Source organism: Scatophagus argus, chromosome 24 (genome assembly GCF_020382885.2).
Source record: "Scatophagus argus isolate fScaArg1 chromosome 24, fScaArg1.pri, whole genome shotgun sequence".
Lineage (NCBI taxonomy): Eukaryota > Metazoa > Chordata > Actinopteri > Scatophagidae > Scatophagus > Scatophagus argus.
In genome coordinates, this window is record NC_058516.1 from 10,079,192 (window position 1) to 10,091,789 (window position 12,598).

General features: G+C 42.1%; 1 protein-coding gene across 2 annotated transcripts in view; it reads right to left on the bottom strand.

Annotated features, from left to right (window-relative positions):
* appa (amyloid beta (A4) precursor protein a) overlaps window positions 1–12,443 on the bottom strand; it is a 32,190-nt gene extending 19,747 nt beyond the window's left edge. Inside the window, exon 1 of one of the 2 annotated variants that reach the window (XM_046382336.1) lies at window positions 12,136–12,443. In XM_046382336.1, coding sequence (XP_046238292.1) covers window positions 12,136–12,195 — 60 coding nt within the window. In that variant the 5' untranslated portion in view covers window positions 12,196–12,443. The remainder of the gene's footprint in view (window positions 1–12,135) is intronic. The other variant, XM_046382335.1, reaches the window with a different exon arrangement.
* Between the last annotated feature and the right edge of the window lie 155 nt (window positions 12,444–12,598).

The window sequence follows — 12,598 nt, forward strand, 5'->3', positions numbered from 1 at the left end:
TTGCCAATCGCTCTCCGTTCTCCTTCCTGCCTCTCAGTGTCAGCCACTGCTATCTCTACACTGCTCTGTCTTCTGCTGGAGGTGGTGGAGGAGGAGCAGGAGGAGGAGGAAAGGGTGGGGTGGGGTGGGGTGTGTGGTTCAGCCAAGCCTTCGCTGCAAGCTTATAAATCAGAGTCCCAGGATGATGGCAAAGGCAGTAGCGGGAGGAGAAAGTGAGAGAAAGAACAATAACCACAATGGCGAGAGATTGGAGAACAGATGAATTGGACAATAAGCCTTGGGGCTTGAGCAGAAGGTCAAGCGCTCTGTTAGACAGAAAGGATGTGGAGATGGAGGGCCAGACACAGAGAGGGAGGCTGAAGGAAATCAGGCGAGGCTTAATGGAGAAAAGATTGGGAATTCTGTGAGCGACAGTGAGAGGTGGTTTAGAGAAAAAGAATGACTACATCTTCTTGTTAGTCAGGTTCAGATGAAAGATTCTCCTGGCAAACAGCACCACCACTGAGTATAATAAGGACACAAACACTTCACTTCACTTCTGCATCTTCAAATGACTGGAGAAATAAGGGATTGGATACAATTTGCATTTTGCAAATCCTCCCCATAAAGAAGATAATGACAGTGAGAGTAAAAAGATTATTTTTCGTGTTCTTCGCTGAGAATTTAGAATCTTTCCCTGATTGAGGTACAGATGCACCGGAAAAAGCCAGACCGACAAATGGTGAGACACATGAGCAGCAGAGTGTGAGACAAACGTATATTATACAGGAAGACACCAGACTTCCTTCATCTACTTCTCTCTCTCTCTCCGTCTGTCCAGCTTTATCCTGTCTCAGCTCTGCCTCACAGTTCTGCCAGTCTGCCAGCCGGTCATCCTGCAGGGACGGGAGGGAGCAGTAATCTGGGCACTGAGGATTAGGAGACTGGTCAGGACAAATATCCCCCTTTGGTCTCAATCTGGTATGATAGCCATCACCGTAACACCAGGGAATAAACCAGGGGAAAGGAGGCTGATGCTAAAAGAGATTGACCCTGAGAAGATAGTTCAATTAAAGTCAGCACAATCCCCAGTCACACACTGCCTGTCGTGCTAATTCTTCCCCCAACAGATATTACAAGTGATGCAACTCAAGCAGTGATCCATCAAAAATGTTTTCCAAGTTCTGGCGGAATTTATTAATTACATTCATTCATTACATTAATTCCATACATACATTCATTAATTACAAACACCTCGATAGTTTGGGGAAAAAAATGACAGCAACAGACAGAAATGTTGCAATCAAGGTAACCAGCAAAGGCACAACAAATTCCTTAATAAAGCAGACAACAGCCAGCATTGTGTCTAAAATCAAGTCAGCCACAGAAAGAAAACAGACTTAAACTACTAGGCCTCCTGACCTATATGGGACCACAAAATTAAGCTGTACACAGACCATGTCCGAGCTGTTAAAGCTTGGCATGCAATGTTGGTTTCTAAACTCCACAAAGCATCAAATATCCCCACAATAATTTGAGGATGAAGAGAATTCGTTTTACCCCCAGGGAGGCACATAAAAGAAGAAAAAACACAAACGGACAAACCAAAAATCTAATAATGTAATGCAATAACGTACAAGTTTGTACCCGTAAAGCGATTAAAGTGAGATTATTTGCTACCGCAATTTGATAGAGTGGTTTTCTAGCCCAAGGAGGTTTATGATGAGGATGTCAAGCTCACTGCAGAAGCTCACATGAAACGTGAGCATGTGATTTTGTTACACAATGATTAAAAAAAAAACAAACTGTAGTTCCCGTCTCAGACAGGTGACCTATTTGCACAGCTGGACTCAAATCACATCCAGGCAAACCTCAGATAGACACATGATCTCTGCTCTTTCATCGTATGTCTGGCGGTTGTATATGTTCTGTTCGTTGCTTAAAATATTCTGCAAACCAATAGTGAAAGTCATTTGTAGTTGGAGCCCAAGTTCGGATAATCTGACTTAATTGCTGTTTTGTTTACAACCTGTCTGATTGTCTGACTGCAATGTCATCATAAGTGACAGAAAAAAAAGCTGGAATAATCCTTTACAAGCTTGTCTCCACATTGACTATTTTGAGAAAAAAACACAACTACGAACTCAAAAGATTCAGCCAGAAAAAACTTTTATAGTAGCAAAGAGCAATCTCATCTATCTGTGCAACAGCACAGCACATATTACACATACATAAGACATATTAACTCCGGTCCACCTTTATGTAAATGATCTATCCATTCCCATCTCAAAGTCATGGTGTAAATGGTGTTGCATAAAAACATACCGATGCGTGTGAACGGACCTGCTTCCGGCTGGCGCATTCACAGATGTGATGAGCAGCTCTAAAAAGCAGGGAAGGGTTTATTATCCATTAAATGTAAATGAACGCGTTGTCAGGAAAAAGAAATATTGCATCAAACGCTTACAAACTAAAAACACACACATACACGCACGGTGTACCTCCTCACTCACACAGAGGCTGAGAAACGGTTAAATGTATTCGAGTGCACGGTAAGTGCACGCGCACACACACACAGACGATCTTTGAAGTGTCCCCATGGGCGCTGGTCCTGCGGTGCTATTAATTGTACAGTCTTATCTGAGTGGCCCAGGCCTGCCATGGGGAGCTGGGCGAAGGGGTGGGGTGGGGGGGGACCCTTAGATCAGCTCTCATCCTAGGGGGAGACTCCCTGGAGAGCAAGCTGTGTCGCAGGAGATCTACACACACACACACACACATTCTGGCACACATCTTTAACAGGAATCTTTAGCTATGTCCGAGGTAGTAGTAGACAAGGCTTTATTGTCCAGGCTGGAAAGCAATGTACCACACCCAAGATAAAGTCAACTGGTGAGTGTTAGAGACGGTTAACAACAGATCAGATACACAGCCGCCATTCAGAAGAGAAAGAAAAGGCATCTCTCCCGCCAGTGGCTGTGTAAACACTAAACGAATACTGAGCTACAGCCTTTAAACATTTATGACTGGGATAACGTGTTTGCGTAATACAATAAACTTATATTGCTTTGCTTTGAGTCATTAATCCATCAATTGCAGGGGGAATCGAGCAGGAGCGTGGCTGTCTGTGGGTTGTTTACAAGATGCACCGCTGTGGGAATGTGTCGGGAGGATATATGACAGCTGAATTAGATAAGACCGGCGAGGTGACAGAAATGCCCGACGCGCACAAGCGGTGCGTGTACGTCCATGTGCACACACAAAAACACACACACACACACTGTACAGTCACCCTAGCAAACAGGCACTGGTGTTACTTAAAACCTTCAGATCATCTTTGGCTGGACTTAAAGTGTGGAAGCTAAGCTATCCTACTCTGGTGTGTGTGTGTGTGTGTGTGTGTGCATGTGTGTGTTTCACTGATTACAGGGCAGCCAGACCCTCCTCCCATCCCCACACACTCTCTGTCTCAAAGCTCAATTACAGACCAGATGTAAAACCAGACAGGATGCCTTCATCAGAAAAATAAATACCAGGGCAAAGCAGAAGTGTTGGGTCTAATATTTGAGAGAAAAAATAAAAAAAAAAACTGGGGTGGGGTTGATTGTCTGTTAAGCCAAAATAAAGTGAATCAGGTGGTGTAGAAACCTGAGCACCTGAACCACAGTTCTGCACTGGATCATGTTCATTCGGGCATTTCTTAAATCAATAGATCTAAGTCAGTCTGGGGATAAATATTGACGTCCTGACTTGTTGGCTGTAAAAGACCACAGTGAAACAGTGGAATGTTTCCTCCAGGTCAAATGCCTTTCAACCTGTAGACATGCTCGTCTATGTTGGTGATTTTTCTTTATGTGGCCATGCATGTCCTTTTTCCCCCCTCCCTACTCAGTTCTCATCTTGAGTAGTTTTCCCTGAGTCTGTGAGGAAAACTGAAGTTTATTTGAAGCATTATCTCCATTCATATCCAACGCGATTAAGCTTTGTCTCGAGGGGGTTCCCCTGGAATTAGCATCGCAGACAAATCTGTTTCAAATCTGATTAGAAGCGTGTAAGAAAAAGTTGTGACTTCTGCCCACTTCATTTGTCTAGACGTGATGGAGAGACTGTTTCGTTACCTTAGTTATAATCACCATGGATGTGGAGCCTGCTCAGCCCTGGGGAACTGCCTGTTATAACCTCCCTCTGTGCAACACCATTATCCAAGTCACCTGGGAGCAGGTATTTCATCATCAGGTTGGTTTGCTTTCGTAAGTAAGCATGCATGCATATGTGTGTGTGTGACCTGCTTGTAGCTGGGCGTGCATGGAGGTGTTTTTCTGTGCATAAAATTCAGATTAAACCGTATGCTAGACTGGCTCTAACCTAACTGGTATTGGCCTGGGAGGCACCCTGCAGTGCACCGCCAACACACACACAGATGGACACATGCATACGCGTGTGCACACACACTGAGGATACACTCACTGATCTCACTATGAAAGTGTGGTTCCTCAGATCAGTAATCTCACAAATCTGTTTACAATCTCACCCAAAAATATGTTAATGATGGCTGTTTTTGCCAGTGTCCTGCGTCATATAAAGTAGCTGTGTTTTGACTGATGAGTCAGAGCTTTAAATGCTTGCTCATTTAATGATGTTTTTCTATAGTATGTGGAGGAACATAGCTGAAAATCATCTTGATGCAATGAATGCGAGATACCTGTGATCATTTCCATTTTCTCCAGAGGATTTTCCCCACATGGAAGACATCTAAAAATCCCATTAAAACCTTAGTGTCGCCGCACCTTGACTACGTCCCCTTTTGCATCATGTTACATCATCTTTTTATCAGTGGGTCATGTCACAGGAACAAAAAAAAACCTCCACCATACTCAGCTGGTCTCGAGATTGCAACCTTTCACTCATTCTTAACAAAAGGATCTGCAGCAACAGCGTTCATTCAATTCTAACTGTGCTGATTTGTTCAACAGGAAATGTTCCAAACATAAATACATCCTGAAAAAAAAAACAGAAAACAAACAAGCTATTTCAATTTAGACATTTTCCTAATATGTTTACCAGCATCGATTTGGGCTGAAGTAACCTTTAATCAGTGCTGTTGATAAACAGTCATTGTGAGTCTGGGCCTTTGGGTGCTGGAACATAAACTGGGAACACCTTCAATATTTCCAAAAGGAAAACAACCACAAACATAAGACTACTTAATAATTTATGCTTTTATGTATTGAAAAGATCCTTATTTATTAAAAGGACTAAATAGAAAACTATTACTTTAAAATTATATAATTCTGATAAATATTAGCTTAACAAAAGGAGAACATTCCATTCCACAAATCCAAAATGACTGTGTTTTTGTACAAAGCATACCACCAGTTCAAACGTGAGGGATTTTCTAAACAATGGCTTCCTACCACACACAGACACACACACACACATTTGGCTAGTTCTACATCACTGCTGTCGACTGCACAAACTCAGGAAGTCCGTCTCTATCATGGAGACCAAACAGGAAACAGATCCAGAAATAGCAGGGCACAGTCTAGAATAACTGGTCATTTCCTGACGCAAATCTCCATCTCCCTCCTCTCTCATTTGCACCCACACCCACACACACCCACACACACACACCACTTGGCATTTTAAACAAGTGTTCCAATTTCACACTTGGACTCCGAGAGGACTTGTCATCTACAATTGATGGTTCGTCGCCCGACACGAAGAGGTACTAGTTTCATAAACCCTCTGAACTGTGAATCTCAAACCGAGGGCATGCAGCACATCAGTAATGCGCTGTATGGATGACATTGCATTTCACAGAAAAAGCAAGAACGAGAAATCGTTCTGGTAGAAAAGAGTAAGAAAGGAGGCGGAAAAAGGTGAGAAGGGTGAAAATAATGGCGGGAATAACACACAGCGGCCTAATTATAGTCCAAGTACCAGGCACCTGGGGAAGACTCCAGTGCTATGGCAACCCTGAACACCCAGGACGGCGAGAGGAAACCGGGAAGAGAGAAGTGAGAGGATGAGATCATTTCTGTAAGTGGAGGAATATAGCCTTCAAAAACAAGGGCCCTCATGGGCATTTCTGTTCAACGATAGAGGTGGTGAAACGAAAGAATTTCATAGCTGAGAGTAACTTTCTCAAAAAGTTCCCACATCTTTAAAACGATGAGTCAGCAACCTCTGCAGAAATCAAAGATGTACTGAGGCAAAGCGAAGCGGTGTCTTCATGATCATCCGTTTAATGAAAAAAAAAAAGTGTTGAAAAGATGAAAACAGGAGAACTATGGAGGCTAGTATAGACACATAGAGTCCAGCTCCACTGTGGTTAAATGAGATAGCAAGGAATTTTAAATCAAATGCATGTGTTTTAATTTCAGCTCACAGAGTGAAAACCAAGCAAATGGTTAATCATCAAGAGATACAAATATAATACATCCAACTGAACCTGGGATGTTGCGACTATATGGTATGCACCTTAGCCTCTAAACTGCAACAGAGATGTGTTTTCTAACCCATTTTGTTGCTGGATGGAAGTATCAAATACGCTGCATGCCACTCCGGTTTCACGGAGTTATTTCTAGACTGAAAGAATCTGCAGAGCCACTTCATATCAGCCTTAATGCACTCGACCTAAAATAAATGTCAGAATTCGCACAAAGGTGGAGGCGAGACCTCTTCTGGTCTCCTCTCTTACAACCGAGAGCTTAGGGGTGAGCTGGCATTTCTTTGGTTCATTACACAAGTCTAGTCTGGGATCCAACAGAGGACACAAGCGGCCTGACACGTCTAAGTGCCAGGCGGGTCTGAGTCATGATGCGTGGAGGGCAAACACACACACACACACACACACACACACATAATCTAATACACTGACTGCAGTGCCATCAGTTAGCCACATGGGCATGAATTTACACATACACTATTAAATTTATATATCGATTTATCCTTCGCACACTGAGAATGTGGCCTAATCCATGATTAAAACTTGAATCAGCCTCGGTCAGGTAATGCGAGGACAGGTCCGGCGTGTTCTCGGTCCCACACACAAATATATACCATCTGGAGACTTATGGAGACTGTGTGCATGAATACTGTGCATTCAGCTTCCTCGCTAATGGAAGTAAAAGCTGGATGTATACTGAGCTGCTGCTGAGTAATTGCACGGGTCAGGACGACTTGTTTCTCAGCTTATTATTCAGATTCTGTACCAACAGCTGCTTACTCAGCAGCGGCGAAATGAGGAGTGTATCTTCATGGCGCACTGCTGATATTTACAGATGGAAATAACGCTCCAATGGTGATGAACAGCGCTGCCTGATGGGAGAGTCATTCTCATATGAGAAGAGGGAGGAAGAATGTTGTGTTCCCTGAAGACTGTCAGGCAATAAAGCTAAGGGTGTACTCGTGTTTGACCCATTAGAGTCACTTATGAACCAGTCACGAAGAGGAAGAGGTGAACATGATGAAGAGCCTTTTCAATAGGACTTACTTTCAACTTCAGAGAGTGAACAAGCCGACAGCCAGAGAATCAGGCTTTTAACCCAATCCCCAAACTAGCTAAGAAATTTTCTCTTGACCGTCTAGCCCTGCTCAGTGGCAAGCATTTTAGACTTTAATTGCTCTGTGCTTCTGGCAGTAGAGTGTGAAACATCTCTACACAGACCTTCACTGTAAATCACTCCGTTCTCTTCGGTCGACAAGTGAGGAAATACAGTTACTTATGCTATCAGATGCTTGCTGGATGCAATGTAACCTTCTGGCATCCATCCATATCTCGATCGGAAGGCCTGGCTGCACTGCACAAAGCAGGCCTCTGAGTTACGCAGTGAAATCAGCACTACCAGATTCCTAACATGCTTTGGAAAGGGGGAACGCTACCATTCATATGAACACAAAAAGAAGACTCAGGGTGGTGGGAATGACAAAAAAAAAGAAAAAAACAGAGAAAATATGAAAGAATATCAGGTAAAACCATTTTAAGTGTTCATGATTGGCTGATTCACATCGCTACCAGGGAAACTTAGTTGTCTGGAGAGTTATTAGGTGGAAAGAGAAGTGAAACAGTTGACATATGGCTCCAAAAGTCAGCAAGCACATCGTGTCATCACTGTTTCCAGGGACCATGACAACAGAAACAACAGTATCAAAAGGTCAGGAATTCTTTTCTCCAGGACAGACCGAGGGGGATACAGGGGGAACATTAATTGGGAGCGCCGCATTGTCATTGTTGTTGTTGACACAGCCAAGATGGACAATGCGTGCTGTTTGAGAGAGGAATTTTTATAGCCAGCTCTTTGCGACATGGTTGGATATGAAGGTCTAAAGAAAGAAAATGAAAGAGGGAGTGCTGGAGACAAACTTCTTTCCTGTCTTACTATGAGAGGATTTACAATGAGAAACAACAGAGAAAAATCAGCAAACTGTCACACTTTAGCATTTCCTAATTTGTCCATCTATTCATTTTCATAACTGTTCTTTGGTCAATCGACTAAACCAGAAGTTTTCAAAGGAAAAGGAACAGGGGAGGCCCAGTGAAAGGAAGTGAAAAAAAATACTATTAGTTATCACAGAGAGATCAGATAGAGATTCTTAATAAACACAGTAATTTGGGGGAATTTTACAGTATTTCCCCCCAGAGCTTTCCTGTATTTGGTGTAGTCTGGAGTTGAGTCAAACACTTATAATAAATACAATTACTTATACAATTAGTCAACCTAACGTTTTAGCATCACGGTGCATTGAGTATTTGTACACGAGTTATTAGAGCTAAAATTATTATTTTCTAAATTAGCTGATTAATCCTTTGGTTTGTAAAATTTTAGCAAATAGCAAAAAACATACAAGTTCTTCAAGGCCAAAAATGGAATCTTAACATGTCTTGTTTTGTGCCACCAACAATCCAAAACCCAAAGATATTCAATTTACTATCAAATTAGCCAAACAAAACCAGAAAATGTTCATATTTATAGTTATTATATTTATATATAATTGTATATTCATAATTATACATTATAATACATATTCATACATTTGAGATGCTAAAATTACTGAACTTTTCCTTTCTTTGTAATTGTTTGAGCTCTAAATGTGCCATTACAAAATATTGTGCATAATACAAACATAAAGTGCAGTTTTATCTGGTTTTTAGTGTAATTCTCAGAAACACAGCAAATGTCTCCATGTTACCAGGCCAGCTCAACAGTCAGCAATCAGAAATAAATCCAGAGATTGAGAAACTGAATTATTCACTGATATTAGCTTCGGCTGACCTGAATACAGCACAGTCATAAGACTCTTGCATTCTGATTAAGAGGTTTCTTACAAATTCTCACAACACTTGTACTGCCGGGTTGTCAAAAAAGCACCCTGCAAAATGTAAATTCAAAACTGAAACCGAAATGTAGTCGAGTCAGGAAAAAGTGGGTACGATAAAAAGTTAAATAAGAAAACGGAAAGAGGAGATATATTAGTGTCAAGAGGATTTCTCCTCCAAATAATTGGAAGTGCAGCGTGAGCAGCAGAGAAGGTGCCAGAGAGAAACACTGGCAGTGCCAACAGGCATAATGGCATTAAACTCACTAATAAGAGGAGAGGGCTGGTCCGCCCCAGGCTGAAAGACTGCAGTATGCACACAAACAGACTGCCTGCACCCATCCAAGAGCCATTTCCCAAGGATTTACAAATACACAAAGGCTGGCATCCAACTCCCACGCTCCATACCACAGGCCCGTCAGGAAAAGCAGCTTCCTAAATCTGTGTGTTTAGAGGCGTGTGTGTGTGTGTGTGTGTGTGTGTTGCATGAAGACTAAATGAGCCCTAACAAGCTCAAAAACTTGCAACACCTCATTTTCAAGTCTGATTTAATCTTGCTTACGTTATTCCTGAAATTTTTAAACGTCTTCCATTGTCTATTCATCGCTTCTTCCTTTGATGTTTAGAATGTAAATACAAGACTCCAAGAGTAAAGATTGCCTTAAGTAAACTAAACAATGGATTATGTACAAAGCCAATGCTTTGCTTTATGAGCAGCCCAAGCTATTCATTCCAAGTGTACTGATTAAAGGCTACGTGATGGAAACAATGAAGGTCAGCTGCCACGTTTCTGATTCATTTAAAGAAAAAGGTAACTCAAAAAATGCCCCGAAAGGACCAAAACAAGAGGCCTAATATAAACAGTCACTGTATGGCACTATTGAAGCATTAAAAGTAACACCGTTATCATATATACATCTAGAATTGTTACAACCAGAGATCAGCGCTGAACTGCAGCGGCTCCTCGACCACAATTGCTGTTCCCATCTGGAACAATGTGGCTTCTGGTGGTTACAGCGATGTGTCATTTCTCCCACAACACTGAAAATATTATGGCAGTGGGGCCAAGTCAAAAATCACATCAGTAACATAACCTTAACAGTGAAAATTACTCAGTAAAATTGGTGAAAAAAATCCCCATGTGTCAAATGGGGTTTCACTAGATTTTCCAGAAGCCTATTAGCCTTTCTTGAAAAGGGGAACTAAACATTTACTCCTACACCCTATCAGGAAAATGACACTATCCTGACAATGATGACACGACAGTTTAACGAATCAAAGTGCGCTGAGAATGGCTGGATTTGACGAAATAATCGCGGTTTGACAGGTGTGAGTAACGTTGGCATAAGATCAAGTAAATGACACGGTAAAAATAGCTTTTTTTTCTCTCTACAGTGTATATCAACAAAGCGATATTCTTAGCAAATACGCTTTAAAAATGGATGAGCGGTGATTGTGTGAAACTAAGTTCGCTATGAAGACATTATTTAAAATTCTATCTTGAATATAAGTGTTGCTTTTAATCACACCAAACTCTACGTTCGTTAACAAAAGCAGGAAAAGCAACAATGATAATCAACGCTCCTGTTGGCTTCCCAGTTTCCCGACCCCTTGATAAATGCTGCAGTGCACCGCCGCCATCTTACTTTTCTATTCTCTTCTCTATTCTACCATCTGACTGAAATATGACGGGGGGGAGCGTTCATAACGTTTGTCTTTCAGGGATATTGTCATATTCACGACTTCGTTTAATTCGCTAAATCCACAATCTCGCTTCAGGTGTTCCATATGAAAAACCAAATTGTTTTATGGACTTATTTTCATTCCCAAAACACGCCCACTCCCTTAAAATTAGCCCTCGGGATATGGAAAACGAAACAACACGTTTTCATTTATTCGCTGTAATGAGTTTAACGAGATTAAATTAGCCCGAATGACCAGTAATTACGCATGTACCCGCATAGTTCAGAACCACAACCGCAGTCTTGGAGGGTAAATCATTTGCTGACCAACTTGTTTGTAACGTTTTCACACCAGAAAAAGGGACAATCGCTTCTTGTTATTACGCACAAGAAAAGAAATGTTTTTGCTGCTGCTTTGAAATCAAAGGTGTAGGACGTTCTCCTCACTGTCAAATAGTCTCAATAAAATAGTTATTACAGCCTTAAAGGGAGACTTTATCCGACGAGCGGCATTACGGAGGATCGGGACGGGGGTAGTATACGTCTTTCAAGCCTAAAACTCTGCTTCTGTCGAGGTTAATTACAAATTAAATAACGAAAAACCTCAACAAAACATGTCAATGGGCTTGCGATACGCCAAACAGTAACTTGTGTAGTCTCTGATTTGGGAATATCGAAGTATTCACAATCAGGGTTAAGATAGTGAGACTTCCGGTTAAAACCTTCAAAATAAAACGACAAGCAAAAGACATATCTCTTACTGATACAACTGCATGCCAAGTACCAATGTGAAAATTATGATGGCTGAAAATACTCAAGAAAACAACATCGGTAATTATTGTCGCATTATTACACTGATGGCCCTAAAAGTCCTCTTGGAACTGCGTGAGATGATAGTCGAATTACCATATTCAACAGCGGAATATCACACCAAAACGAACTTACTTATTAGTTGTTAGGAATAATTATAACATAATATAATTTAAGTTACCTTCCACTTGCCCCCCCTCATCATATACGTTCTATGCTTTAGCTCTGAAGCTACCATCGATTAGCTTCCGGTCTAGCTGTACTCTCCAGCTAGCTTGACTTTGCTGACAGCAACAATATGGTGGAAAATACTACAAATTCTCGGACAAAAAACTGATTTTCTTACCTCGGCAGCCAGAGCCGAAGCCGCCACAGCCAGCAGCAGTAAAGCCACTCTTTCCCCCATGTTGTTTCACTGACACAACGCTCCGAAACGTAGCGTTTCTCCGAACGGTTCAACGTTTGCGACGGATGAGAAACTGTGTATGTGCGTTCAGCGCCGGTGACTCCCGTTGTCTGATGGAGAGCGATACCGAGGCTGCACAGCTGCTCTGAGCCTGATCACCTGACCACAGCGGAGTGGGATTAACGCGCACACACACACACACACACACGGGGTACGCGCATACAGTCCACCACTCACACACGCGTTATCTTTCCGAAATGCGCACACTTTTTTTTTTTATCTCTTACGTACACTCAGAGCTCTATCACACTGTCACGCGCACAGGTCGCCTTCACGACACGCATTCACGTTCCTACGCACCAAGCAAATTCTCACAATCCACGCACGCGCACAGGGGCGTACA